Source organism: Chlorocebus sabaeus, chromosome 17 (genome assembly GCF_047675955.1).
Source record: "Chlorocebus sabaeus isolate Y175 chromosome 17, mChlSab1.0.hap1, whole genome shotgun sequence".
Lineage (NCBI taxonomy): Eukaryota > Metazoa > Chordata > Mammalia > Primates > Cercopithecidae > Chlorocebus > Chlorocebus sabaeus.
This window is the reverse complement of record NC_132920.1, coordinates 72,910,832-72,935,450: the sequence shown is the minus strand read 5'-3', so window position 1 is coordinate 72,935,450 and position 24,619 is coordinate 72,910,832. Positions and strand designations below refer to the sequence as shown.

The 24,619-nt window shown below is 43.4% G+C and overlaps 1 protein-coding gene and 1 pseudogene across 4 annotated transcripts; one reads left to right on the top strand and one right to left on the bottom strand.

Annotated features, from left to right (window-relative positions):
* LOC103243907 (eukaryotic translation initiation factor 3 subunit E pseudogene) overlaps positions 1 to 7,836 on the bottom strand; it is a 26,863-nt pseudogene extending 19,027 nt beyond the window's left edge.
* Positions 7,715 to 24,619, top strand: KHDC1 (KH domain containing 1). 4 transcript variants are annotated; one of them, XM_073006158.1, is made up of 5 exons: positions 7,860 to 8,106; positions 10,379 to 10,400; positions 23,398 to 23,522; positions 23,695 to 23,877; positions 24,206 to 24,619. In XM_073006158.1, exons 3-5 carry the CDS (start codon positions 23,411 to 23,413, stop codon positions 24,403 to 24,405), a joined length of 495 nt encoding a protein of 164 aa, XP_072862259.1. In that variant the 5' UTR covers positions 7,860 to 8,106; positions 10,379 to 10,400; positions 23,398 to 23,410; the 3' UTR covers positions 24,406 to 24,619. The 4 variants fall into 4 exon arrangements, with proteins under 4 accessions (XP_072862257.1, XP_072862258.1, XP_072862259.1 ...); XM_073006159.1 differs by having other exon boundaries at positions 7,872 to 7,946; XM_073006156.1 differs by lacking the exon at positions 10,379 to 10,400 and having other exon boundaries at positions 7,715 to 7,946.

Genomic DNA, 24,619 nt, shown 5'->3' with positions numbered 1-24,619 from the left:
CCACAGCCTGTTTCTTTCAGGATCTCCCTGCCAAGATGTGAATCAGCCTTTTTTTTTTTTTTTTTTTTTTTTTTTGAGACGGAGTCTCGCTCTGTCACCAGGCTGGAGTGCAGTGGCACCATCTCGACTCACTGCAACCTCCTCCTCCCGGTTCAAGCAATTCTCCTGCCTCAGCCTCCTGAGTAGCTGGGACTACAGGCATGTGCCTCCACGCCCAGCTAATTTTTTGTATTTTTAGTAGAGACGAGGTTTCACTGTGTTAGCCAGGATGGTCTCAATCTCCTGACCTCGTGATCTGCCCACCTCTGCCTCCCAAAGTACTGGGACTACAGGCGTGAACCATTGCGCCCAGCCTGTGCCTGGCTTATTACTATTGTTTTAAAATTTATTAATAAAATAATATTTTAAAATGTCAATTTCAGACTCAGAGTGGTAGCTCATGCCTGTAATTCCAGTACTTTGGGAGGCCGAGGTAGGGGGATCACTTCAGGTCAGGAGTTCGAGACCAGCCTGGCCAACATGGTGAAACCCTATTTCTACTGAAAATACAAAAACTAGCTGGGTGTCGTGGCATGTGTCTGTAATCCCAGCTACTTGGGAGGCTGAGACAGAAGAATTGCTTGAACCCAGGAGGTGAAGGTTGCAGTGAGCTGAGATCACGCCACTGTACTCCAGCTTGGGCAAGAGAGAGAGACTCCATCTCAAAAAAAAAAAAAACAAAAATAACAAAACAAAACAAAAAAACAAAAAAAGCTGGGTGCGGGGACTCACACCTGTAATCCTAGCATTTTGGGAGGCCGAGGTGGGCGGATCACGGGGTCAGGAGTCCGAGACCAGCCTGGCCAAGATGGTGAAACCCTGTCTCTACTAAAAATATAAAAATTAGCGTGGCACGGTGGCAGGCGCCTGTAATCCCAGCTACTTAGGAGGCTGAGGCAGAGAATAGCTTGGACCTGGGAGGCGGAGGTTGCCGTGAGCCGAGATCGTGCCAGTGCACTCCAGCCTGGGCATCAGAGTGAGATTCTGTCCCAAAAAAAACCACAAAAAACAAAAAACTTTTTACATCATATCTATATATTTCAAAAAGAAATTAATAGACTCTGCTTCATTCTTTTTTATATTATAAAGGGTATTGATTGTGACCAACTAAGCTAATTTCACCATCCTCTAATGGGTGACAACCTGCAGTTTGAAAAACACTGCCATCATTTACTAATTAACGACTAAAATATTGACAGAATGTACAAAGAAAGAGAACAGGCTGGGCGCGGTGGCTCACGTTTGTAATCCCAGCACTTTGAGAGGCCGACGTGGGTGGATCATGAGGTCAGGAGATCGAGACCAGCCTGGCCAAGATGGTGAAACCCCATCTCTACTAAAAATACAAACAATTAGCCAGGAGTAGTGGCATGTGCCTATAGTCCCAGCTACTCGGGAGGCTGAGGCAGGAGAATCACTTGAACTCGGGAGGAGCCGAGATCGTGCCACAGCACTCCAGTCTGGGCAACGAGCAAAACTCCATCTCAGAAAAAAAAAAAAAGAAAACAAAGAAAAAATAGAAACAAAAACTTTTCCACTATAGGATCATTTCCTTCAGGACACTAAGTGAAGAGGGTCTTGCTATATATTGTCAACTGGGTGTAGTGGGTTAAATTGTATACCTCAAAAAGATATGTCCAAGTTCTAATTCCTGATACTTGTGAATGTGGACTTACCTGGAAATAAGGTCTTTGCAGATGTAATTATCATTTTTCTGTTTTTCTTTTTCTTTTTTTTTGGAATATACTCTCGCTCTGTTGCCCAGGTTGGAGTGTAGTGGCACAATCTCAGCTCACTGCAACCTCTGCCTCCCAGGTTAAGCCATGTAAAAATTTTAAAATGATTCCTAAACTACAAGTTCTACAAAAAACAGGCATGAAAAAGGCTTAGTCCTATCCATGTACTAAATAGTACAATAGTACAATACTTCAATAAATAAAAGGCTGTAGTTGTATTAATGCATGAAAAGGCCAATCAATGTAATAGAACAGAAAACCAAAAATACACCCACATATATGCATAGAAATTTAATATTTAATAAAGGAGACAATTCAGATTACTATGGAAAAGGCGGATTACTCAATCAAGGATTGAATTATCATTGGAATAAACAAGTTAACCTATTAAAAATCCATCTGAGGCCAGGTACAGTGGGTCACACCTGTAATCCCAGCACTTTGGGAGGCCAAAGAGGGTGGATCACTTGAGCCAAGGAGCTTGAGATCAGCCTGGGCAAGACACTGAGACCTTGTCTCCACAAAAATAAAAACAATTTAAAAACTAGCCAGGCATAGTGGTCCATGCCTGTAGTCCCAGCTGCTCAGAAGGTTGAGCTAGGAAGGTAACTGGAGCCCAGGAATTTGAGGCTGCAGTGAGCTATGATCACACCACTGCACTCCAGCCTGGGTGACAGAGTGAGGCTCTGTCTCCAAAAACAACAATAACAACAAGAACAACAACAACAACAACAACAACAAACAGTAAAATTAGATTTAAATATATATGTAAAATAATAAAAACAATAAAAATTCATCTGAACTATACCTAACAACCTAAATCGAATCACACCTCAGGAACATCAGACATTTAAATGTAAAAAAGAAAACTCAAACCATACCAGAGGAAACCATTAGCAAATATTTTATAGTCATGGAATAAGGAGGGCATTCCTAAGAATGAAACAAAATCCACAGACAACAAACATAAAAAGATTCAGGCTGGGCACAGTGACTCACGCCTGTAATCCCAGCACTTTGGGAGGCTGAGGCGGGGCAGATCACGTGAGGTCAGGAGTCTGAGACCAGCCTGGCCAACAGGGAGAAATCCCGTCTCTACTAAAAATACAAAATTAGCCAGGCATGGTGGCATGTGCCTGTAATCCCAGCTACTCAGGAGGTTGAGGCAGGAGAATCGCTTGAACCTGGGAGGTGGAGGTTGCGGTGGGCTGAGATCTTGCCATTGCACTCCAGCCTGGGCAACAAGAGCGAAACTCCGTCTCAAAATAAACAAAAACAAAAACAAAAAAAGGCTGAATATATTTTGTTGTATGTCTAAATCACATTTTGTTTATCCATTCATCTGCTGGATTCTTGGGTTGGTTCCACCTTTTGGCCACTGTGAATAATGCTATTATAAATACTGGCATCCAAGTATCTGTACTTATTTCAGTCTCTGCTTTCAATTCTTTTGAATATAAACCTAAAAATTGAATTGCTGGGTCATAAGGTAATTCTCTAACTTTCTGAGGACACATCAAACTGTTTTTCACAGTGGCTACACCATTTTATATTACCAGTAATAACAAGGGTTCAAATTTCTCAATATCTTTGCCAACAATTTTGTCTTTTCCATCTTTTCTTTTCTCTCTCTTCTCTTTTCTTTCTTTCTCTTTTTTTTTGATGGAGTCTTGCTCTGTTCAGTCTGGAGTGCAGTGGCGTGATCTTGGCTTACTGCAACCTCCATCTCCCAGGTTCAAGCAATTCTCGTGCCTCAGCCTCCTGAGCGGCTGGGACTACAGGCACCCACCACCACAACCAGCTAATTTTTGCATCTTTTAGTAGAGACAGGATTTTGCCATGTTGGCCAGGCTGGTCTTGAACTCCTGACGTTAGGTGATCCACCTGCCTTGGCCTCCTAGAGTGCTGGGATTACAGGTGTGACCCACCGTGCTTGGCCCCATGTTTTTGATAATAGCCATTCTAATGGGTATGAATTGGTATCTCATTGTGGTTTTGATCTGCATTTCCCTAATGACTAGTGATGTTGAACCTCTTTTCACGTTCTTATTGGCCATTTGTATATCATCTTTGGAGAAATGTCTATTTAAGTCCTTTGCTTATAATTTATTGTTTGAGATAGGGTCTTGCTATGTTGCCCAGGCTGGTCTCGAACTTCTGGGCTCAGCAATCCTCCTGCCTCAGCCTCCTGAATAGTAGGGAGTATAAGTGTGTGCCAATGCACTTGGCTACTTTGTGTTTCAATTGGGTTGTTTGTTATCCTGTATATTAATCTCTTATCAGATATATAATTTGCAAATTTTTTTTCTCGTTCTGTGGGTTGTCTTTTCATTGTTCTTCATGTTCTTTGATGTACAAAAGTTTATAATTTTGATGAAATCCAATTCATCTTTTTTGTTGTTGTTGCCTGTGCTTTTGGAGTCATATCTGAGAAATAATTGCCAAATCTAACATCATGAAGCTTTTGCCCTGTGCTTTCTTCTAACAGTTTTACATTTAGGTATTTGATCCACTTTAAGTTCTGTATATGGTATAAGGTAAGGAGTCCAGCAACATTATTTTGTATGTGGATATCCAGCTTTCTAAGTACTGTTTTTTGAAAAGACTATCCCTCCTCCACTGAATGGTCTTGGCACCCTTGTTGAAACACAGGAGGACTTTAAAGTCAACTCAGATTTCTCAGCTTATTGTCTGGGCTCTTGATAACTGCTCCCTCGGTAAATGACAACATATATCAATGCAGTAGTGCCTATTATATGATAAGGCAAGGACTACTGAGCTAATGAAAGTAAAAAGCTTAGAAGAACACCTGTGGTATGTAGTAAAAGCTCAACAAATGTTGACTATTTCATTATTAAGAGTGACACTAGAGTCCAACATCTCACTTGTTTTCATTAAAGGTTTTAACATTTTGCAGAGTCTGTTATGTAAGTCAGGGTAAAAAGTACTATACCCTGATCACAACTAATCTTTGGATTTTCCCCCAAGACATATCCTCATCCACTCCTTTGCTTCTAAGTTTATTTTGCTTCTTATAACAAGTGTTGCACTCAATACCCAAAGATAAATTTTGATCTTAACATATGGCATGCTTTTTGTCAATGCTTTTTCTATGGATACTACTAAGACCCTTAGGTTGGGTGAGTGTTAGAGTGCCACTGCACTGCACTTTAGCCTGGGTAACAAAGCCAGACCTTGTCTCCCCACAAAAAAAAAGAAAAAGAAAAGGGGTGTGCCATGTTGCCCAGACTGGTCTCAAATTCCTGGTCTCAAGCAATCCTCCCACCTTTGCCTCCCAAAATGTTAGGATTACAGGTATGAACCACTGCACCCAACCAACATTTCCACTTACACTTCACCAAAAGTTTCTTTCACTTCAGACTGATTTTCCAAGTGTACGCTAAGAGGCTTTTAGTTGTGTTGATGCCACAACTGCCAGTCTACTTATTAAGTCCAGGATTTAAATGCTAAAGACACAAGAACCTGAAAAAGGCTTACACAAACTCCTCTCAGCAAGAGCCCTTAGTCTCCATTCCCACCTTCCCCAGATCCAGCTCACAGTGACCAGTCACCAGGTACCTCTTTTTTTTTTTTTTTTTTTTTTGAGACGGAGTCTCGCTCAGTTGCCCAGGCTAGAGTGCAATGGCACGATCTTGGCTCACTGCAACCTCCACCTCCCAAGTTCTAGCAATTCTCCTGCCTCAGCCTCCCAAGTAGCTGGGATTACAGGAACCCACCATCATGCCCGGCTAATTTTTGTATTTTTGTAGAGATGGGGTTTCACCATGTTGGCCAGGTTGGTCTTGAACTCCTGACCTCATGCAGTCATCTCTTTTCTGTCCACCCAATTCCTTCTTCAGTACAGACAGAGTTCCTACTTTATTCTTCTCTCAACATTATAATTATTTTGGGGTTTCTGGGAAAAATTTATCTTACTTATTTCCATATATCAAAGGCCTATGCAGAACAGCTAAATAGATACTGATGAGAAATATACTACTAGACAAACTCTAACACTCACTCAACCTAAAGGTCTTAGAAATTTGTTCTGTAACACATTTTATTCAAACTACACTAGAGTCCTGCCTCTAACCAAGAGTAAAGGCTGAATGACTCCTTTTACCCTAGAGTGCACTAGTCTCTGGGATATACAGGGACTCCTCAATCAGTTCTCAGATGATTCTGCCTCTAGGAGCAGCAGAAACTAGAGGAAATCATGTCTAGGCTTACTTGAAGTTGTGTGCTTATCCAAAATCTGCCTTGCTCACTCAAGAGTCCAGGTATCACTGGTCTTTGAGGTCACTAGGCAGCATCCAGTCTTTGAAGCAAACCATTCCAGGTTTTTGACTCTGCTTTCCTGTCAATGTCAGCTAGCGGAACTCTTCTCCCTGCCTTGGCCCTGGCTGGTCCTGGTTCCACTCTGGCTCATTTGCTTCTGCACCTGGCCTAGGATACTACATGATTAATTCCTTCCTGTGTGCCTCTGGCCCAGGCTTGCCAAGGGCATGCACACAGAGCAGCTCTACCTATTCCTGTCCATCAGTTGCTGGTTGAGCACTGGCACTGCACATACCTGCTCTACAGAATCTTAAACCTTCAGGAGTCTACCTGCCCACAGGTCCTGTGTTCCTACAGGCCTTCTTCATCAAGGGTGGGGTCACAGTTTTGCCCCAAGAGGGCAACCTGCCTCCTTGTTCCTGTACTGGCTTAAGACTCCTAGGCTCTGTGTGAACTAGCTGATAGGCCAGAAGCTTTAGGATGAAAAGAATACTGGAGAAGTCCTCAAAGTTAGAACTTTTATTGGTGTCTGTGTCCCCTCACTCCTGTTACCTATCTTGACCCTTCCCTACTTACCTTAGTGATTTTGTGATTTCAGTGAAAAAGACGCAACCTAGAGAAGACTGCGAGGTCCCATACCTTCCAGGTGGGAGAGTCGACCTTAGACAGGGTCTTGCTTTGTTGCCCAGGCTGGAATGCAGTGGTGCGATCTCAGCTCACAGCAGCCTCGAACTTTCGGGCTCAAGCAATCCTCCCGCCTGAGCTTCCCGTATAGCTGGGGCTACAGGCATGCACCACCATGCCCAGCTAATTTTTAAATTTTTTGTAGAGACAAGGTCTCCCTCTGTTGCCCAAGCTGGTCTCGAACACTTGGGCTCAAGCGATCCTTGCGATTTGGCCTCCCAAAGTGTTGGGATTACAGGTGTGAGCCACCGTGCCCGGCCTGACCTTTTGTAAATACTCCCAACTAATTGTTCAAACGGACTTGAACAAAAGAATCTTGTTCCCAATACTGCCAGAGAAGGCAAAATTCTTCAAATTCATGTTTGAGGCCATAAACCAACAGGAGTAAAACGGAATCGGCAGCAAGCAATGACAAGAAACCCAAGACGACTCATTTCCCTCCAGCCCAAGTGGCAGATGGGATCTCAAATACACCACGGTGTGATGTGTGACAGGCTGTTCACTGGGGATGTGGAGCATTCAAAGTGCCCTGCAGAGGGTGGGCCTGGATCACCCCCCGCCACCGCAGACACCCCGCCCTAGGCAACATTCCTGGGGAGTCTGGACCTCCCTTGGTGGACGGACTCCCGAGGGTCTCTAGGGTTTTTCACCCCCCGTCGGGGTGAACTGAAGGCATGGGAAGAGGCGGCGCCACAGCCTGGGTCCCCCAAACCCTCTCCGGGCTGAGGGCAAGAGATGCCGCCTGGAGGCCACTCACCAAGCAGCTCCGCGGGCTCGGCACTGGGGGTCGTCCAGGTCTGGGTCCTTGCCACCGGCTCCTCCCTCCGCCCACCCTTGCTTCCCGGACTCAAGAGCTGCTGGGCTCTCGGCGCGCCGGCAGTGGGCTCCGCAAGCTGTCTCCCGCACAGAGCAGTCGGGAGGAGCGCTCTCGGTTGCTTCCCCTGCCGCAGCCGCGCGCTTCCGGCGGGGTCGCCGCCACTTCCGCTCCAGCGCGCCTCGCGCGGCGCGAGCCGGGACCCCGGGAATGGTCGGGTGCGCGGCCCAGGAGGCACGGCTGTCTCCTCACAATCGACCGCGCCTGCAGCCGCCGCCGCCGCCACCGCCGCCCTACTCAGGGAGTGGCCCAGGCCCGCGGCGCGCCACCCTCACCTCCTTCATTCCTCCCAAGCCCAGCCTTGGCTACCTGACCCCCGTGTGGTCTCGAACTCGGTTAGTCTGGTGAAGGGACAGAGAAGCCTGGGTTCCCGGTGGCATCACTGAGATGCTCAGCCCTGAATTCTGCCCTCCATTAGGATTATCTGCTTTGTGGGATAATTTCCTCATTGGTTGAGTCAGTGAGTTGCGTGTCTGCAAGAGAGCATCCTGTCTGGTGGGTCTTCGTCTAGTTATTGCACATTTCTTACTAAGTTCATCCTAAGAATATCTTACAGATAAGGAAACGGAGCTGCAAAGAAGTGTAAAAACAGTGGAAACAGGAGATAACAGTATAAAGAGAAAAAACATAGCCTGACTTTCCTCTATTGTTAATTGATTTGGGGACATTTTAAACTTATAGAAAGAAAAGAAACACGGGTTTTGTTGACACTTCTCAAAACAAAATTGGTATAACACCTTTAAAATGTAAACTGTTATGCTGGATATATTTGTATTATTTTGAAGTCATTTAAAGTAATGGCATGAGGTGTTGCCTGCTGTTGGACCACTAGTTTCTTTTTAGTATTCCAGCAAAGGCATAGTGAGGAAATAGGAAAAAAGAAGGAAAGCTGTAACAGGAAAAAAGGAAAAAGAGGAGCAGATGAAAAGGGCAGGAAAGGTTTAACATTTACGTAGCACTTGCTACGCACCAGACACTTCTAAGCTCCTTAAATGTATTAACTCATCTAGTTCTCACCACAGCCCTATGAAATGGGTATACTGTTATCACCTCTGGTTTACAAAGAAGGCGAGTGAGGTTCAGAGAGGTTAAGCAAGTGGCCCAAGGTTATACAGTAAGTGGCAAAACTTTTGCATGAGCGCATCAGTTTGGCCCCAGAGACTCTGCTTTTTTTTTTTTTTTTTTGAAAAGGGCCTCTTTCCTGTTGCGCAGGCTGGAGTGCAGTGGCACCATCATGGCTCGCTGCAGCCCCAACCTGCCAGTCTCAATGAATTCTCTCACCTCAGCCTCCTGAGTAGCTGGGACAACAGGCACATACATACCACCTTGCCCAGCTAAGCTATTTTTTTTTTTTTTTTTTTTGAGATGCAGTCTTACTCTGTCACCCAGGCTGGAGGGCAGTGGTGCCATCTTGGCTCACTGCAATGTCCACTTCCTGGGTTCAAGCGATTCTCCTGCCTCAGCCTCCCGAGTAGCTGGGATTACACGTGCCTGCCACCACGCCCAGCTAATTTTTGTATTTTTAGTAGAGATGGGGTTTCACCAGTAGTTGGCCAGTCTGGTTTCAAACTCCTGACCTCGTGATCCACCTGCCTTGGCCTCCCAAAGTGCTGGGATTACAGGTGTGAGCCACTGCTCCCGGCCTATTCTTTTTTTTTTTTTTTTTTTTTTTGTATTCATTCATTTATTTATTTATTTATTTATTTATTTATTTATTTATTTGTAGTGACAGGGTTTCACCACATTGCTGAGGCTGGTCTCAAATTCTTGGGCTCAAGGGGTCCGCCCGCCTCAACCTCCCAAAGTGTTGGGATTATAGGCATGAGCCACTGTGCCTAGTCCTAGAGTTTATGCTTATTTATTTATTTATTTATTGAGACAGAGACCAGCTCTGTCGCCCAGGCAGTGGCGTGATCTTGGCTTACTGCAATCCCTGCCTTCTGGGTTCAAGCCATTCCTGTGCTTCAGCCTCTCAAGTAGCTGGGATTACAGGCATGTGCCACCATGCCCAGCTAATTTTTGTATTTTTAGCAGAGACGGGGTTTCACCATGTTGGCCAGGCTGGTCTCAGACTCCTTACCTCAGGTGATCCGCCCACCTCGGCCTCCCAAAGTGCTGGGATTACAGGTGTGAGCCACCATGCCTAGCCTATGCTTCTAATCACCACACTATATTTCCTCTGAATAGAGGTTAAGACTTGAATCAACTGGATTTGATGCTACTGAGTAGGAGTAGACAAGAGAGGTTTGCAAGGAAATTACTCTTCCATGATGTGAGAGTATGGGCTAAAATGTTTCATAGAACAAAAATACCATGAATAAAGTTTAAAAAGAGGAAACATACAGTGCACAAAGAATTAACATCTGGAATAGACAGTGAAAACAAATGTATATAAGAAAAAGATAACCCTATAGAGAAATGGACAAATGTGTAAATAGACAATAGATGAAGAAGTAAGAATGAAATAAAACTGACCACATAAAGAAGATGCTTAACTGCGCTAGTGACGCTGGCATGCAAAGGAAAATAATAGAGAGATCCATTTTATCCCACACTGGCTAAAACTGAAATTTGAAAATATCAATTTTGTGGAAAAGTGAATATTCTTGGTAGAAGTATAAACCAGGATAGCCACTGCCAGGGGTGGGGGTAGATTTGGCAGTATTAATTGAAGTAAAATATTAAAATTAAGTAATCTTTGAAGTAATATTGATTATAATGAAAAACACTGCTTCAGACATTCTAATTTAACTTTTTTATTCTACAGATAAACAGGAGTTCAAAAAGAGGTATGCAAAATATTTAACTGGAAACATTTTTTGCATAATAGTTTAAAATTAGAAAACTATAATTTCAGCAGGTAAATAAACTATGGTAATCGTTTACTCATTCTCTAAACACATATTTGTTGATTTTTTACTAGGTATTAGGCATTATTCTGAACATTGAGGATAAATTGAGAGTTATCTTTGTGAACTAGAGAAAGATGATAGGGTGGGTCAGGGGCTAATTAATATTCTCCAGCCCAGACCCTTCCCCTTAATTCTTTGTTATGTCTTGATAGAATGATTTCAGTTTGTTCTGTAAATCACACTGGACTCCCCTGTAATAACTACAGAAACAAAAAGGTTTTTTATATGGATATATGGGTATACCCCAATTTCAAGGTATAAAGGCACAATAGCAGACTCTAGGAATGAGGAAAGCTGGAAAGGAAGGGGCCATGCTGATACTGACCATCAAGAAAAGCTTGAAGAGATGTCTCAAATACCCTGATGACTTACTTTTCACTGAAATGCAAAGAAATTGGCATCTTAGATATGCTTCCAAAGATTGTGCCCTCCCCCCCGGACAGCTTTAATGAAGGCAGGACTACAGCAAGAGAAACAACCAGATAATTGGTTAAAAAGAAAGACTTGCAGGGGCTTGTTTCTTATTATGTTTATATGGTAAATGCCTAGTTAGGACAAAGACAAAGAGCTTGATCATGGTTTGCTCACACTATCCTTGGTGAATAGATTCAATTACAAAAGAGATTGATGCCTCAACCATAGCAAAAACGTTGTCAAGCTCTCAACTTAGACCACAACATACTTGTTTAAAAGTGTGGAGAAGGGGCCCAGAGAGGAAACAACATGACAAGGAGTTTATAAATCTAAAGGATGACTTTCTCTCTGCGTCTAACTAGTATGTGACTGCTTCTGCATTCCCTTTGATCTGTTCTTGGCTTTCTGAATGTAAATCTTTTTGTCCTAAAAATTGGGGACCAGATCTGGTCCTCTCAAGGGGAAGTAAGAAGAACCCCAATGTCTTTTTTCTTCCAGCTAATTTAAAATAATTGGATTTAGCCAGTTGTGGTACTGCATGGCTGTAGTCCTAGTTATTCAGGAAGCTAGGGCAGGAGGATGGCTTGAGCCCAGGAACTCCAGGCTAGTGCGCTATAACTGCCGCTATAAATAGCCACTGCACTCCAGCCTGGGTGACAGAGTGAGAGTCCGTCTCAAAAAAAAAAAAAAAAAAAAAAAAAGGCATATTGGATTTGTCAGCAGAAAGCCTTCCAAAGTGAGGAAAGATGGGACCTGGACTCAGTAAAAATCCCAGCCTCCCGGAGTGCTGGGGGTACAGGTGTGAGATACCATGCCTGGCCTAGATATTTCATATATATGAAATCATACTGTATTTGTCTGAGGGTCAAAGAGTTTTACTAGGCCATGAATATCAGACAGCACAAGTTGCTCTTAACTATTTAAAGATGAATTATAATCAAGAACCAGAAAGGGCCAGGCCTGGTGACTCACACCTGTAATTCCAGCACTTTGGGAGGCTGAGGCAAGTGGATCACGAGGTCAGGAGATCAAGACCATCCTGGCCAACATGGTGAAACCCTATCTCTACTAAAAATGCAAAAATTAGCCGGATGTGGTAGTGTGCGCCTGTAGTCCCAGCTACTTGGGAGGCTGAGGCAGAAGAATCTCTTGAACCTGGGAGGCAGAGGTTGCAGTGAGTCAAGATCATGCCACTGCACTCTAGTCTGGCGACAGAGTGAGACTTCGTCTCAAAAAAAAAAAAAAAAAAATTCCCAACAAGACCCCAGACATCCTCGGTTACTATTGTTAGAGAATCCCCAAACCAAATTCCTAGGGAAGGCTATGCCTTGCTCTTTGTTTTTGTTTATTCTTTTGAGACAAACTCTGTCATCTAGGCTGGATTGGAGTGGTACGATGAAAGCTCACTGAAGTCTTGACCTCCTGGGCTCAAGCAATCTTCCTACCTCAGCCTCTCAAGTAGCTGGGACTATAGGTCCATGCCACCATGCCCAGCTAATTTTCGTATTTTTTGTAGAGATGGAGTTTTGCCATGTTGCCCAGGCTGGTCTCAAACTCTTGGGCTCAAGCTGTCTGCCTGCCTCAGCCTCCTAAAGTATTAGGATTACAGGCTTGAGCCACTGTGCCCCACTGGCCATGCCTTTTAATATATATTAGTCAGAACCTTCTTTGAGAAATTTTTGGTAAGGATCTGCTAGTAATTTTAATTATGTTAACTCAGGTGCACCTCTAGGTAATTTACTTAAAGCATTTTATTTTATAAACATTAAGCCCATGCCTTAGTAGAAAGAATATAAACCTTGACATAAGGAGAGTTGGGTTCCAGTTCGAACTCCACCATTTACTGGTTAGACACCTGTTGAAACTTATCTTAAAATCAGTTTCCTGATAGTAAAATGGGGATAACAGGAGTGTGGATTATATAAGATGAGACACGTGGAAATGTCTTACCAACTGACAGGCACCCTTCTCCTACCATGGTAAACTGTCTGTTAATAGTTGTAAGAACGTTCTATCCTGCTGCTTTTTGATGACTAAATATCATTTGTAACGCCAGACTCCCTGACTGGCTTATATCTAAAGCGAGTCTATAAAGCAAATGTTGAAAGAGTTCAGATTGTTCACAGACTGCCAATAAAAATTGTCTACACATAATGGCCATTTTTTAATGAGAATAATATTTTCTATAAGTTTATAAATAATATACTCAACAGTTGTTCAATGAAGCTATTTTCTAGAAATGAATTGTTCAATGTTATAATGCTCCTGAGGCCTAGCACAGCACCTGCCAAATAGTAGGCACTAAATAATTATTTGTTGAATAAATGAATGAAAGTCTTCTTAATGGCTAGGAATTTATTCTAATACTGAATAAAAAAGGACCTGTAAAGGAGTGAAGCACATTCTAAATTACTAAGCCTAAGAAGATAAATGTATATGCCTGACCTTTGGAAAGTAATCCACTTTGATTTTACTAAAACATTCCTAGGGAAGAATCTCATGATTGTCTAAGGTACCACAGTATTTCTAACTCCATTCAAACTTCAGGTTCGACAGTCATGACTCTGTGCTAGTTTTTATTACACAAATTTCTAGAAAATACTTCTTCTCATAAAGGTCTGTATAAACTTAGTGTAGTTTAAGGAGTCTGACCTATCACCTTTTTTTTTTTTTTTTTTTTGAAGCAGGGTCTCACTCTTTTACCCAGGCTGGAGTGCAGTGGCGTGATCTTGGCTCACTACAACCTCCACCTCCCAGGTTCAAGCGATTCTCCAGCCTCAGCCTCCTGAGTAGCTGGGATGAAAGGCACCTGCCACCGCACCCAGTTAATTTTTGTATTTTTAGTAGAGATGGAGTTTCACTATGTTGGCCAGGCTGGTCTTGAACTCCCGACCTCAGGTGATCTGCCTGCCTCGGCCTCCCAAAGTGCTGGGATTGCAGGCATGAGCCAACGTGCCTGGTGTGACCTGTCACTTTCTAATGACCGCAAGCAATAATCCCACTAAAAGATGCTTGCCTGAAGCATTTTCTTGAGGAAACTGGTTAAAAAAAAAAAAAAAAAAAAAAGCCAGGAGTTGTGGCTAATGCCTGTAATCCCAGCACTTTGGGAGGCCAAGAAGTGGCGGTGGGGGGGTGGATCACCTGAGGTCAGGAGTTCAAGACCAGCCTGGCCAACATGATGAAACCTTGTCTCTATTAAAAACGCAAAAATTATCTGGACGTAGTGGCATGCCCCTATAATCCCAGCTACTCAGGAGGCTGAGGTGGGAGAATTGTTTGAACCTAGGAGGCAGAGGCTGCAGTGAGCCAAGCATCTGACTACTGCACTCCAGCCTGGGTGACAGAGTGAGAGACCCTGTCTCCAAAAAAAAAAAAAACTGTATTATTATTTTTTTTTTAGTAAACCAATAATTGAAAAAAATTCAGATAAGTCATTTTCATTTGAATTTAAAATTTTGTTTTTTGAATATATAATATCTTTATTGCGTTCAAAATTCAAAAAGTGCTTTTAATGAAAAAGATACTCGCCAAATCCTGTCTGTCAGTTATACAGTATCATTTCTTGTAAGAAACCTGTTTCTTTTTTTTTTGCTTTTTTCTTTTTGAGACGGACTCTTGCTCTTGTCGCTCAAGCTGGAGTGCAGTGGGGCAATCTCGGCTCACTGCAAACTCCGCCTCCCAGGTCATTCTCTTGCCTCAGCCTCCCGAGTAGCTGGGACTACAGGCACCTGACACCATGCCCGGCTAATTTTTTGTATTTTTAGTAGAGATGGGGTTTCACTGTGTTAGCCAGGATGGTCTCGATCTCCTGACCTTGTGATCCGCCCGCCTTGGCCTCCCAAAGTGCTGGGATTATAGGCGTGAGCCACCACGCCCGGCTGTAAAAAACCTGTTTCTAATTTATTGTGTACCCTTAGTTCTCAGATAAATACACATACACAATTTCTTTTCTTCCTTTTTGTGTATAGATGGCATCATACAGTACACTCTTTAGCACCTGGCCATTTTTTAACAATATATCTTGTGGGTGGTTGCATTTTAGAGCAGAAACACTTTCTCGTAATTTCTTATAGCTATGTAGTCTTTTATTTATTTATTTATTTATTTTTAAATTTTAAGACAGAGTCTCATTCTGTTGCCCAGGCTGCAGTGCAGTGGCCCAATCTCAGCTCACTGCAACCTCTGCCCCCCTGGCTCAAGTGATTCTCCTGCGTCAGCCTCCCTAGGAGCTGGGATAACAGGCACGCACCACCACGCCTAGCTAATTTTTGTATTTTTAGTAGAGATGGGGTTTCTCCATGTTGGCCAGGCTGGTCTCAAACTCCAGACCTCAAGTGATCTGCCCCGCCTCGACCTCCCAAAGTGCTGGGATTACAGGCATGAGTCACTGTGCCCAGCCTGAATCTTTTTATGTTTATTGTCTGTGGATTTTGTTTCATTCTTAGGAATGCCCTCCTTATTCCATGACTATAAAATATTTGCTAATGGTTTCCTCTGGTATGGTTTGAGTTTTCTTTTTTACATTTAAATGTCTGATGTTCCTGAGGTGTGATTCGATTGAGGTTGTTAGGTATAGTTCAGATGAATTTTTATTGTTTTTATTATTTTACATATATATTTAAATCTAATTTTACTGTTTGTTGTTGTTGTTGTTGTTTTTGGAGACAGAGCCTCACTCTGTCACCCAGGCTGGAGTGCAGTGGTGTGATCATAGCTCACTGCAGCCTCAAATTCCTGGGCTCCAGTTACCTTCCCACCTCGATCTCCTGAGTAGCTAGGACCACAGGCATGGACCACTATGCCTGGCCAATTTTCCCATTATTTTTATTTTTGTGGAGACAAGGTTTCACCATCTTGCCCAGGCTGATCTCAATCTCCTTGGCTTAAGTGATCCTCCCTCCTTTACCTCCCAGAGTGCTGGGATTACAGGTGTGCCCCACTGCACCTGGCCTCAAATGGATTTTTAATAGGTTAACCTGTTTATTCCAATGATAATTCAATCCTTGATTGAGTAGTCTGCCTTTTCCACAGTAATCTGAATTGTCTCCTTTATTAAATATTAAATTTCTATGCATATATATGGGTGTATTTTTGGTTTTCTGTTCTATTTCATTGATTGGTCTTTTCATGCATTAATAAAATTACAGCCTTTTATTTATTGAAGTATTGTACTATTTAGTACATGGATAGGACTAAGCCTTTTTCATGCCTGCTTTTTGTAGATCTTGTAGTTTAGGAATTACTTTAAAATTTTTACATGGTTTAAAAAATCAAAAGGATGATCTTTTATGACATAAAATTATATAAAATTCAGTTTGTGTTTATAAATAAAGGTCTTTTTTTTTTTTTTAAGTTTATTTTTCGAGACGGAGTCTCGCTGTGTCGCCCAGGCTGGAGTGCAGTGGCGCGATCTCGGCTCACTGCAAGCTCCGCCTCCCGGGTTCACGCCGTTCTCCTGCCTCAGCCTCCCGAGTAGCTGGGACTACAGGCACCCGCCACCACGCCCGGCTTTTTTGTATTTTTAGTAGAGACGGGGTTTCACCCTGTTAGCCAGGATGGTCTCGATCTGCTGACCTTGTGATCCGCCCGCCTCGGCTTCCCAGAGTGCTGGGATTACAGACGTGAGCCACCGCGCCTGGCCTAAATAAAGTTTTATTGGGACAGAGCAGTACCCATCATTTATGTATTGCCTCTGACCCCTTTGGCACTGCATTCGATGAGTGGATAATTTATTATTATTTTTTCGAGGTAGGATCTTAGTCTGTTGCCCAGGCTGCAGTGCAGTGGCATGATCTCAGCTCACTGCAATCTTCGCTTACCTGTCTCAAGCCGTTCTCCAGCCTCAGATTCCTGAGTAGCTGTGACTATAGTCATGAGCCACCATGGTTGGCTAATTTTTTTTTTAATTTTTAAAATTCTATTTATTTATTTATTTATTTATTTATTTTTTGTCTTTTGAAGAAATGGGGTTTTGCCATGTTGCCCAGGCTGGTCTCCAGCTGCTGAGTTCAAAGCGAACCACCTGCCTTGGCTCCCAAAGTGCTGGGATTACAGGTGTGAGCCATTGAACCCAGCCTGAGTGAGGCTGGTTTTGACACAGACTTCATGCCACAGAGTATAAAATATTTACTGTCCGGCCCTTTATAGAAAATGTTTGTCTGACAATTGCTCTAAATTACCAGAAGAGCTAATTTACTCTAAATACATTGTGATATCTGTAGAAAAATTTTCAACGAGATAATTATTAGGATATGATTTAGGGCCAGCGCAGTGGCTCACACCTGTAATCCCTCCAGTTTGGGAGGCTGAGGAAGGCAGATTGCTTGAGCCCACAAGTTAGAGATCAGCCTGGGCAACATAGGGAGACCCCCATCTCTACAAAAAATAGGAAAATTAGCTGGGTGTGGTGGCTCAGGCCTGTAGTGCCAGCTACTCAGGAGGCTGAGGCATAAGAATTGTTTGAGCCTGGGAGGTGGAGGTTGCAGTGAACCCAGATTCCACCACTGCAGTCCAGCCTGCATGACAGGGTGAGACCGTGTTGGAAAAAAATAAAAAATTTTTAAAAAGGATGATTTAGGCCAAGGCCTGGGCCCTGTGGCTTATGCCTATAATCCCTCTACTTTGGGAGGCTGAAATGGGCCAATCTCTTGACCCCAGTAGTTCAAGATCAGCCTGGGCTACTCAGGAGGCTGAGACAGGAGGATTGAATGAGTCCGGAAGGCTAAGGGTGCAGTGAGCTGTGATCTTGCTACTGTACTCCAGCATGGAGGACAGAACGAGACCCTGTCTCAGAAAAAAAAAAAAGAAAGAAAAGAAAAAGAAAAAGAACATTTTTTAAAAAAAGGATAAGATTTAATTTAAATTATTTTTGTCATCGAACTGTGTACTTCCTTGAGTGCGAAATAGCGGAATCTATGGTTTTAGTACAGTTGCAATTATGTGAGTTTCCTTATGTCCAAAATAGAAGACATTGAAACATTTCTTTTTATGTTTATATTTTCCGGTATACATTCAGTGATACTTAAAAATTAAGATGGGACTGAAACTTTTTATGCATTAGATGTAAATATTTTTCTGGTACATGTTTAGGTTAGAGGGCCGATGATTGGCTTTCTATAGTATTTTTGTTTGCTATAGGTTCTTTGATTCAACATTAAGTCTAGTGTCCTTGAGAATAATTTTTTGACTTTTATTAAATTTATTGGAGCTATTCCCAGTGTATTTTCTCAGGTTTGATAGAAATATCACTGCAGACTTTCTCATACTAGTTGTATTAATAGGATTTCTCTCTAGCAAGCTACATAGTAAGAGAATTCCAACTGAAGGACTTTGATTTTTAATGTATAAATAGGACTTTTTCTCTCATTTATTTGTTTTTCGCTACACGATAAAGTGGTAAGGATTTTTCTATAATACTAGTTTTTTGGTACTCAATAAGGCCAGAACTACTGCATATACGTTTTAATTATAAATTATTTGATGCTAGGGTGGGCACAGTGGCTCAGCCTGTAATCCCAGAACTTTGGGAGGCTGAGGCGGGTGGATCGCTTGAGGTCAGGAGTTTGATGACACCAGTCTGGCCGACGTAGCAAAACCTGTTTCTACTAAAAATACAAAAATTAGCACGCTTATAATCCCAGCTACTCAGGAGGCTGAGACAGGAGAATTCCTTGAACCCGGGAGGTGGAGGTTGCAGTGAGCCAAGATTGTGCCACTGCACTGCAGCCTGGGCAACAGAGTGAGACTCCATATCAAAAAAAAAAATTATTTGATGCTTAATATTATATAACTTGGAAAGTGCTTATGAATGAAAATAGTCAAGATATACTTTGTGCTTTTCACTCTTGAGGTTTTATGTGATAAAACATTGCTACCTACAGTTCATTCTCCCTCCTTGGAAAGTGGAACATTGCTGATCTCAATCAAAATGAGAGAAGTATGTAAAAGGGACCAGAATTATGTAGCATGCTTTGAACAGCAAGTAACAGGAAACACTGGTCCAGTTGGATGCTAATAAAGCACTGTATTATTGCCAATAGCAGGCATTCCAGGCATATTATGCCAAGGGCTCAAATTCAGTTTCTTGGTTTGCCTCCCTTTCCGCTTTGTGTTGGCTTCCTCTTCAGGTTGGTAGCAAAATACTTGTAGCTGATTCCAAAATCATATCCTGCTATAAACACTGTGAGAAGGAAAGAAGAGACAAGTTCTTTTTTGTGTCTCTCTTCAGAAATGAGACAACCTCTGCTGGAAGCCTCCTTTAGGTTTTACTTCATTTCAAAACTGGGACATGTGCCATTTCCTAAAGCAATCACTGGCAAGGGGAATTAGATTATCATGATTAGTCTAATCACCTGGAATTAAATTGATGTTAGGAGTTAGTGTCCATCAGCACTAAGCAGAGTTCTCTTTTTCTATGTTTTGACGTCACGTGGGAGTTGAAAAAGTGCAACTGACAGCCAGAGATTGACAGAGTGATGGAGCCACTGAATAAGAAATGGATGTATGACCTGGGAACATGAGAAGCCATGCTAAATGAAACCCATACATTTGAAGCTGCCAATTTCTCATAGATTATCTATTTGTTCAAGTATAAGGAATCTTGAGAACGCATGTAGGATGCAATAGAAACTATATTTTATTTGAGTGCATATTTGTTAACATAATCCTGCTTTTTAAATACTCTACAATCAGGCTGGGTGCAGTGTCTCATGCCTATAATCCCAGTGCTTTGGGCGGCTGAGTCGGGAGGATCACTTGAGCCCAGGAGTTTGAGACTGCAATGAGCTATGATCACGACACTACTCTCTGGCCTGGGCAATAGGGCAAGACCCTGTCTCTGAAAACAAAACAAAATAATAAAAACAAAAATAGGCCGGGCGCGGTGGCTCATGCCTGTAATCCCAGCACTTTGGGAGGCCGAGGCGGGCGGATCACGAGGTCAGGAGATCGAGACCATCCTAGCTAACACGGTGAAACCCCGACTCTACTAAAAATACAAAAAATTAGCCGGGCGCAGTGGCGAGCGCCAATAGTCCCAGTTACTCGGGAGGCTGAGGCAGGAGAATGACGTGAACCTGGGAGGTGGAGTTTGCAGTGAGCCGAGATTGCGCCACTGCACTCCAGCCTGGGCGATAGAGAGACTCCGTCTCAAATAAATAAATAAATAAATAAATAAAATAAAATAAATAAAAACAAAAATAAAAACCCCTCCACCATTAGAAAGTTAGCGACACTTTTGTTTTCAGATGTGTCCGTCTTGCTGTGAGTCCACATCCAGCAGGGACAGGCAAAGCCAAGAGCACCAGGGCTCCTCTCCTTCCTGTGTGTGTGCACCTTCCCATGAATACACAAAATAAAGATGATTACTTACTCCATGTGTTACACTTGCAAACCTTGCCTTTTTTTATTGCTCTAAAATGTGAGGTAACCAAGATTGTGCATAAGTAGCAATAGACAACTTACTGCACACTATCTCTGACTCTGTTTGTGGTCCTATATGGTACTTTGGATAATATTATTTTGATAATTATGCATGAATAATTTTTCCAGTGGCACTAGCTGGCCCTAGCTGGCAGCCACCCCTTCCCAGTACATAAGTGCTTTGTTGTTTTTGAAAGATAATTTTTAAATGTTGAATATAATTTTTTTTTTTTTTCAAGAGACTGGGTTTCACTCTCACCTCGGCTGGAGTGCAATGGCATGATCATAACACACCTTGAACTCCTGGGTTCAAGCAGTCCTCCTGCCTCAGCTTCCTGGTAGCCACCACATTGCTGAGCTGGACTTTTTTATTTTTTAAGCTTTAACGCAAAAGTGAAATGGTTTCTTTATTTCACCAAAGGGTTAATAATTGAGAAAGTGATTATCAACATGTACACAAAGCTAACTAGAAGATTAGCTTTCTCAATAGAAATCCAAGTGTCCTGTTAACACTGATGTCACTTATAAATAAATGTTTTGAAACTTTACCTTTTCTTTTTTTATTTTTTTTTGCCTCCCAACATAAAGGCCATACCAGAAAACCTCAGGAATGTAATAATTTATTTATAAGTTTTTTCTTCAAAAAATCCCTTAAAGTTCAGACATTAACACTGATATGCAATACCAGATAGCTCCACAGGACAGGTGGAAACAGGAAAAGTCAGATGGTTGGCACTTAAAAGGACCAGTAATTAAGCAATTGAAAGTGGATTGGATTGTTGGTTAATATTTGTTCATTTGAAAGAATCAACTGGAAGAGGTAGCCTCTTGGAAGAGGGAGATAAGTCATACCTAATGCTTCCCCTCACTGACCAAGGGGCTGGGATATCTTGTTAACTACCTTTTTTCTGTTTAATTACATTCTGTACTCTAATTTTCTCAGATCGTATATTCTATCTTATTTTTCCCTCTGGACAGAAAGAAATCTTTGTTTACTTCATCCTACGTCTTTTCTCTGAGAAAAGGCAGTCTCCTCTCACAGGGGAAAGAAAACCAGGAGGAAGGAGAGAGGAAGGAGGGGGAAGAAGGGAAGATGAGAGAGAGAAGAGAGAGGAGACAGAGACAGAGAGAGAGGAGAGACAGAGCAGAGAGAAAGAGAAAAATGGAACATCAGATTAAAGTAGAAGACGTGGGAGAGAGGGGAAGGAAAGAGGGAGCAGGAAGGGGGATGCTCCAAGCTCTCAATTTCAGGACTGTGCAAAATGATTTTCCAGGAGATGCACATGTGGTCTCGTATTTCTCACAATAGTCCACCCAGGCTTCCTCCTCAGGTCTGTCTCCCACTACCAAAACCCAATATAGCCAGTCTTGCTGCCTTACCTGGAAGGAGGACCAGGACCTGGTGCTAGGTCTGGGACTCCACTGCTGTCCCTGAACAGACTTGTTGGAGGCATTCACATTTCTCTCCACTCTTGGGGAAACAGCCTGCAACAGGAAAGGAGTGCGTGTTAGTGTTTTCTCAGGGCCACCTGGTGGTCCTAGCTTGCTGCACCCCATTTTCTGACTGAGAGGAGGCAGCAAGTGTGACTTAATCTCCTTCTTGCAAGGAGCTACCTCTTCCACTTGATTCTTTTTTTTTTTTCTTGCTCTATTGCCCAAGCTGGAGTGCAGTGGTGCAATCTCCACTCACTGCAACCTCCACCTCCCAGGTCAAGTGATTCTCCAACCACAGCCTCCGGAGTAGCTGAGATTACAGATGCACGCCACTATGCCTGGCTAATTTTTGTATTTTTAGTAGAGATGGGGTTTCACCATGCTGGCCAGGCTGGTCTCGAACTTCTGACCTCAGGTGATCTGCCTACCTCGGCCTCCCGAAGTACTGGGATCACAGGTGTGAGCCACTGCGCCCGGCCGTCCATTTGATTCTTTCAGATGGATGTCTGTGGGGCACAGAAAGGGGCTCAGATGAGGGGGCTTATGGGTATTACCCAGGGTGCAGCCTCAGGTTGGGGTAACTGCTGTCGCTGCTGCCACAGCTGCAGGATGAAGAGGTGGAAAGACACTGGGGGAAATACGGAATCAAATTTTTAAAAACGTTTTATTTTGGAGCTACTTGCCCCAAATCTTGAAATCAGAAAGTCCTGAGGGCTCTGTCTCAAATTTCATCCCAAATGCATACATTTCAACCACTACTGCTCTATTCTAAAACATGTTGGGCTGGGTGCTGTGGCTCATGCCTGTAATCCCAGCACTTTGGGAGGCTCGGGTGGGTGGATCATCTGAGGTCAGGAGTTCCAGACCAGCCTGGCCGACATGGTGAAACCTCATCTCTATTAAAAATACAAAAATTAGCTGGGCGTGGTGGTGCATGCCTGTCATCCCAGCTACTCAGGAGGCTGAGGCAGAAGAATTGCTTGAACCCAGGAGGCAGAGGTTACAGCGAGCCGAGATCGTGCCATTGCACTCCAGCCTGGGTGAAAAGACCAAAAGTGTGTCTCAAACAAACAAACAAAAAATGCCTTTTAACAATAATAATAACATTATTCTGTTATTCTGTTTGTGTAAAGTTTATTTTCCTATGTTGTTTGCTCTCCCTTGATGCAGCACACCAAACTCCGTCTTGTTGGAATACACCATGTGGTCATTGGGTGACTGCCAGCACCTGTGCAAATCTAGGGAGCCCATTTGGAGACTTCCTGCACCTCTATCTTTCAACCCCTGCCCTGGTTCATACCCAGTAGATCTGCTCTCAAATCCTTTGGATTTAGAGTGAGGAAATATTTTGATTCCAGGGCATTAGAAAGGCAAGCACTAATCAAATAAGATTAAGTTTGGCATAAAGGGATTAAGCTCAGAACAGATAATTACTTGGAATGAATTATCTTGGGAAGAGCTACCGGGATTGTACGCTCACTCACCCTAAGGTAGTTCAAGGGGCAGGTTGTTGGGTTCCTATGTTAAGGACAGAGCCTAGGTCCTCTCTCACTTTTCCAAGTCTTTTGCTAACCAATTGCCTGGACTTGTCCTTATTCTGTATCAGGTCGGAGCAGAGCATGGACATGGGAACTAGTGCTCTCAGCAAGAAGCCGTGGTGGACCCTGCCTGAAAACTTTCATGCTCCAATGGTGTTCCACATGGAAGAGGACCAGGAGGAGCTCATCTTTGGTGAGTGGCCCTTGCTAACGTCCCCGCCTTCATCCTTGTCTTCCCGGTTTTCAATCTTTTCCTCCTTTTCCACCTTCATCAGTCACACATCCGGAAGTTCCCTCAAGGCCACCTCCCGACTCCCCAAGGGCTGGTGCTTGACAGACCCTCCTCTCACCTCTTATGCTCACAGGGCACGGTGACACATACCTTCGATGCATTGAGGTGCACAGCCACACCCTTATTCAGCTGGAGAGTTGGTTCACAGCTACAGGCCAGACTCGTGTGACTGTAGTCGGACCACACAGGGCAAGGCAGTGGCTGCTGCACATGTTCTATTGCGTGGGGAGCCAGGACTCCTATCATCATGCTCGAGGTAGGTATTCTTGGCTGAACTGTGGTTTTGGACTTGGTGGTGGAGTTCTGGCTAAGTTGTGTGGCATCTTGGATTCTTGAAGAATCCCTTTTTGGCTAGGGAATCCAGGTACTTCCCAGAGTCCATTGGGAAGAAAAGTGCTCATTTTTTTTTTTTTGGCATGAGATTGCTTAAGGTGGGGAAGGTAGCTGGGAGGTGTAAATGGGTTACCTTGGAAGGCCTGGGCTGGGGTGACATCCTCCCTGCAGCCTCCCTGATGGAGTCCAGGCCTGCCAATGGGCCCCAGTTATGGGCCCTGGTGCATTAACCCTGGGCACATCTTTTGCAGGCCTGGAGATGCTGGAACATGTCCGAAGCCAGCCCCTGACCAATGATGACCTGGTCACTTCCATTAGCGTGCCACCGTACACTGGAGACCTGTCTTTGGCTCCCAGGATAAGTGGAACCATCTGTCTTAGTGTTCCTCAGCCTTCCCCTTACCAAGTGATCGGTTGTTCGGGATTCCATTTGAGTTCACTGTATCCGTAATTAAGGACTGATCTCTGGGAAGCGGGGATGAGAGGAGAAGTCTTGGCTTCGCTTTTGGTGAGAAAGACATGAAAGACACTGAAGAAAGTTTGAACTTGTGGCTGGGACCTGTCCCTCTCAGGTCTTGTAGACATGTGTCTGAGGGAAGTCTCCTGAATGTAAGAAAGTGTTATTGGCAAAGCAATCCAATAAAATAAGCTACCTATGATGCAAA